General features: G+C 39.6%; 1 protein-coding gene across 1 annotated transcript in view; it reads right to left on the bottom strand.

Moving 5' to 3' along the window:
- Nucleotides 1–1,630: 1,630 nt before the first annotated feature.
- LOC111234819 (cytosolic carboxypeptidase 1-like) overlaps nt 1,631–6,000 on the bottom strand; it is a 78,056-nt gene continuing 73,686 nt past the window's right edge. The window contains exon 13 of the mRNA XM_022762994.1: nt 1,631–1,940. Within this exon, the coding sequence (XP_022618715.1) occupies nt 1,631–1,940 (310 nt within the window). The remainder of the gene's footprint in view (nt 1,941–6,000) is intronic.

The raw sequence follows: 6,000 nt of genomic DNA, 5'->3' as shown, positions 1-6,000 counted from the left end.
CACTGCCCTGAGGGATCCATCCCACCTCCTGCTGTGACACTGACCAGAAACATAATATCAGTTTGTTTTTTTCAAGTCTCCAACACTCCTGTGGATTTACAGGTTTTTACACAGCAGCAATAATCAATCAATCAATCAATCAATCAATCAATCAATCAATCAATCAATCAATCAATAAATCAATAAATCAAGTCATCTGAATTTCATTCAATTTCTTCTGACTAAAATAAACAGAAACAGACCGCAGTCAGTCTTCGGTTTGAGTTTTGATGTCACCAGCTGCAGATACGCTCTTATAAGGCAGACAGTTTTGGCATTGTTAGCTCTCCACACTTCATGAGTTCAGGTCTGACTGAGATAATTGCCTGTAAAACATGCGTGATGTTACAGTGTTTGTCTGTAGGAGGTCATAGGTCATGACAGAAATACTTTGCTCTCCAAAAGATCCACAGTCTTGTGAATGAGAGAGTTTACTCTTTAGCTTCAGATAGCAGCAAATCTGAACTTCAGGTCCACTTACTGGACTTGTTTTTTTAATTTAACCACATGTCGCAGTCTTCATCATTCACGTGAGTATTTCTTTTTTGTAAACTTCTGACTTTTACTCCACTACACGTAAAGACAAATATTGTACTTTTGACTCCACTACATTTCTATGAAGGACTCACTTACTTTGAAGCAGAGCATTTAGTCAGTGAATGAATTTTCTTTTACTTTGAAAATGTCATAGACATACACTGTGTTCATCACAGGAGAAATACAAATCACAGCCAACTCCTCCACTGTCAGTCATGCGTCAACCTGTCAGTGTCCTAATGATGGCAACGTTAGATAAAGATAAAAAAAAATATTAATTTAGTTTGAAATGTTTGCTGTGTTTACCAAGACCAACAAAACAAAAAAACAAATATGAAAACAGCCATTTATTGATTGTTGATTCAAATTGTGTTTTTTATGGCCATTCCTATAGGCTTTGTAGCATATTCTAAAAGTTTTTTATTCTACAGGTTCTGCAAGTAACTCCTTGTATTCAGTAGGCTGTTTCAGAGTCATCAGCTTCTGTAAATGTGGATCAATATGAGTTGACATAAAAACGTGGTTTTGAATACTTCAGTATTTTTAAAATCAACTATTTCAGAACTTTAACTCAAGTAAAAATGTGACTGGACAACTGTCACTTGTATTGGAGTCCTATTTGACCAGGAGGATCGGTACTGTGACTCCAGTGATGGAGTGGTGGACTTTGTCTCCATCACTCCATGCTCTGATCTCATTACATTACATCCCCATCTGTGCACTTCCACCTGTCATCACATGACTAAAGATTCACGAACCAAAGCCCCTTCCATTCACTGATGAAGACCATTAGATGCAGTTGAAAAGCTCAGTCAGTAAGTGGACCTTCAGTTAAAGAATTAATTTTATGTTGAACACTAATGAAGTTAATGATTCATGGACTCATTTTTTTCCTGTTGGTCATTCATCTCTGTGTTTGTGTGTGAAATCTCATCTCTTCCTGTGCTGTGAAGAAATGATGTTGTAGAACAGACTGAACCTGAGGAGACAGCAGGCTGCTGTGTGTCATGGAGGATGGCGTCTATCTCTATCTCTACTATCAAATCAACATACTTTAACTTGTCAAGTGTCTGTTGGAGATGCTCCCACTGTTACACATGTGTTTCTTCTCATTCAGTGTCTCGATGGACGCCGGTCCAATCAGCTGAGGGAACAGACAACTCTTCAGACTCGACTGCTGCAACTGGCCGACGCTGCTTCGCCGCTGTTTACCTCCCCTGTGCCCTTTTTCGCCATACTCCTCTTCATCAGTGCTGGCCATATTGCTATTGACATCTGAATCTAGATCAGTGCCTTTGAGTGGGGGACAGTCTATGGAGTATTCAATCTCCTCAACACATGGAGGTTCATCATCTTCAAAGCAACTGCAGGAGAGAGGAGAGGAGAGAGGAGAGGTGAGAGGGTTTGGTTTTCAAATGCCCTTTATTATACCACTGCAAGGAGAAACTACATCACTGTCATATTAGAGCAAAAACAGGAACAAAAAAAACAACAAAACAACAACCACATGGACACTTTCCTCAGATCAAAAATCAACAATTAGCTCCCCATCCTCTCGGACAGAACACAAAACCCCCCCTAGAGCCCACGCACGATTGAAGTCCTGCTTATTATTTTATAGAAGGCATATTCCGACCTTAGTCGTCCCTAAAGAACCAACACCGGCTCCACACTACCAGAATTCTGGGCCTTGTTCCTGCACGTCAGCCAGACAGCCAACTTGGGAGAGCCAGATAAAAAGTTCAACAAGGTCCAAACAGATTTTTTCTTTGCCAGATACTTCCAGAAAGACCGAAAGTCTCCCCAAGACCCTGAAACAACCTTTTTAGAACTTTAAACAATGATGCCAGCCTGGGACACTCAACAAACAAATGTGCAAGGGTTTCAGTCTGTGAACAAAACAAACACTCCTCCCTCACCCCAGGATCAATGTGCGTTCCTCTATCTGTTCAGAGCTATTGCCCAATGTACAATCCTCCACTGGAAGTCTGCTGTCCATTTTCCAACAGTCTGCCTGTACAGGGACCGCCAGTTGCCTTTTGGGGAAAAGTGTTGGCCAAAGTACTCAGTCCACCTCGACTCCCCAACCCCCGAGATTAAGGACTTTGACACAGGTCTGATAAAGCTCCTTCTTTCCAACATCCTGAAACTCGAACATGTCTCTGGCAGTTTGCAGTGCGCATTGCTCTGTTTTTTGTCGGACTGTAAATAACCAAAATATCTCCAAACTACTTAAGTTGAGTGGCCTCTCTTGTGGACGATATCTTTGTCCTCTGAGCTGCGTTCTGCTTTTTCTGTGGTGTCACTTATTTCACCTAATTTGTTTACTCTGCTCCAACTTCAAGCCCGTCGGCCACTGCGTGTGTCTGTAAATAATGTCACAAGCTGTCTGGTATTTATACCTCTCACAGGCATCCTAATTTGTGCAATGCAAACCTCTATTCCTGCGACATGATTGGCCGTTCATGATTCATTTGTGGGTGTGCAATAAGCATTAACTATATCGAACATTTATTGAACATTTTTTGTTTCTATCGAGGAAAATAATTTCGCGAAAATTATTGCTATCGTTTTATCGCCCAGCCCAACATAATACCAGAATTTACATTATAACATTTACACACATCAATGACATCTCTAATGAGAAAAATATTGTCCATAATTGTCCTGTCCAAAAAACAATAGTGTGTATGATACTTCCAAGGACTTCCTTGAGTCTGCTCGATAAATCTCTGGAGAGTATCTTGTAGTCTGTAAAAAGCAGACCTTTCACCTCTTAAGCCTGATGGACCCACTACAGTCCCACAGAACGGTGCAATACATAATTGAATAGAATAGAATCTGATGATGCACAGGGTAAACGAAGTGGCTAAGGGTTGTATTGTGTGCACATAGCCTCCTGTAGTGGAAATCATTAGTATTTTGTAGCCAGATTTCCTTTCAAGAGGTAAAAAACCCCTTTGGCACACTTTGGGTACCTTGGCTATCCAAGTCACGAAACAGCAGCGGAGTCTGTGAACAGGTGAACAAAATTTTATTTCTTTATTGACTTATGAAGGTTTGCTCGTTGTTTTGCCCTCTCTGTGAAGAATTAGACGTGACTGAAGGAAAAGATGCACAAAGAAGTATTTTATTAATTAGAATTGGATCATGGAAACTAAACTGAATGAAATTTAGTGAGTTACTAATGGGAAAATATTGTTGTATTTGCACCCAAACCAACCTATGAATGTTGGCCAACATAAATTAGGTTTATGAGTACATTAGAAACAAAAGAGATAAAAGAAATATAAAGTAAATAATGTGAGGTCATGTCAAGATTCGTCTGTCAAAATAAGGTGATGTGAGACATACAGTTGTGTTCAAAATAATAGCAGTCCCATATCACTAGCAACATAAATCACTGTTTTTGTTAGAATTTCAACTTCTACACTGCAAGTAAGTTTCTAGAAGGTTTAGTAAAGGTATAGAAAACCAACAGACCCAACAGGCATGACGTGCATGCTGCTGATTCTGTGAAACTGAATCATTTACTGAAAGGGGCGTGTTCAAAAAAATAGCAGTGCCGAGTTCAATTAGTGAGGTCATTGATTATGTGAAAAAAATAGGTGTTAAACAGGTGGCCCTTATTCAAGGATCAAGGCAACTGACGCTGCATATGCTGGCTGTGCATTTGTCCTTGAAAAACAGAGTAAAATGGGTCGTTCAAGACACTGTTCAGAAGAAGAGCGTTCTTTGAAATTAATAAAAGAGGGGAAAAACTATAAAGAAGTGCAGAAAATGATAGGCTGTTCAGCTAAAATGATATCAGACGCTTTAAAATGGCAGCCAAAACCAGAAAGGCGAGGAAGAAAAAGAAAAACGACTATTCGAATGGATCGGAGAATAACCAAAATGGCAAAGGCTCAGCCAATGATCAGCTCCAGGAGGATCGAAGAAGATCTAAGATTGCCTGTGAGTACTGTAACAATCAGACGACGTCTATGTGAAGCCAAGCTACCAGCAAGAAGCCCCCGCAAAGTCCTATTGTTAAAAAACATACATGTGCTGAAGCGGTTACAATTTGCCAAAGAACACATTGACTGGCCTAAAAAGAAATGGTGTAATATTTTGTGGACTGATGAGAGTAAGATTGTTCTTTTTGGGTCTAAGGGCCACAGACAGTTTGTCAGACGTCCTGCAAACACTGACTTCAAGCCACAGTACACAGTGAAGACGGTGAAGCATGGTGGTGCAAGCATCATGATATGGGGATGTTTCTCGTACTATGGTGTTGGTCCTATTTATCGCATACCAGGGATCATGGCTCAGTTTGAGTACATCAGAATACTGGAAGAAGTCATGTTGCCGTATGCTGAAGAGGAAATGTCCTTGAAATAGGTGTTTCAAAAAGACAATGACCCCAAACACACCAGCAAGCGAGCAAAATCATGGTTCCAGACAAACAGAATTCAAGTAATGGAGTGGCCAATACAATCCCCGGACCTTAATCCCATAGAAAACTTGTGGGCTGACATAAAAAATGCTGTTCATGAGGCAAAACCAAGAAATGCAGAGGAATTGTGGAACATAGTACAATTGTCCTGGGCTGCAATACCTGTTGACCGGTGCCAGAAGTTGGTCGACTCCATATACCACAGATGTGAAGCAGTTATCAGAAACCGTGGTTATGCAACTAAATATTAGTTTATGATTCTCAGGAAAGTTGAATCTTCAAGCATTTCTTGGTTTATACAGTACATTTTTGAGTTTGTAAAGAAAGATGTCAACACTGCTATTTTTTTGAACATTATATTTCTTGACTTTCTGTAAAATATTATCAAATTCAATTACTTTTTCCAATTTTCTTGCTTTGAAATAGAATGTGCAGTGTCCCCAATGCATTTGTGTTCATTAAAATACAATTTATTTGAAGAATTTTGAGGTTTACTCACCTTTTTAAACACACAGCTATTATTATGAACATAACTGTACATATAAACAACGGTGTATGTCAAGATCCGTTTGCCAGCATAGGGAACGTGAGACCAAGCCAAGGTACGTTTAAAAGAGAAGTGTGAAATGCATGATAGTGCCTCAAGAATCGTGAAAATACTGTGAGACCCAAAAGTTATGAAAAGACAATGTAAGAATCTCGTTTCATCTCATAGTGAGCATTGTCATATCACAGGACAGTGTAAGTCTGGACCAACCGTATGCTTTGGGTGTACATGCAATGAAAGCAAACTAATTATCAGACCGTCCAACGGACCTTCAATTTGTGCATTTATAGGCCAATGTATATATTGCTGTAAATTTGCTTATTTTGATATATGCATGCAAAGTAGATCATGGGGCAACAGACCAGTAAACCATCTTGCGGAGAAGTTATTGAAATATTTAGATAATGCAATTAAACACTATCAAAGTAATGAAGGCATTCCT

The sequence above is a fragment of the Seriola dumerili genome, unplaced genomic scaffold (genome assembly GCF_002260705.1).
Source record: "Seriola dumerili isolate Sdu_G_001 unplaced genomic scaffold, Sdu_1.0 BDQW01000465.1, whole genome shotgun sequence".
NCBI lineage: Eukaryota > Metazoa > Chordata > Actinopteri > Carangiformes > Carangidae > Seriola > Seriola dumerili.
The sequence above is the reverse complement of the archived record's forward strand: the minus strand, read 5'-3'. Positions and strand labels throughout refer to the sequence as shown.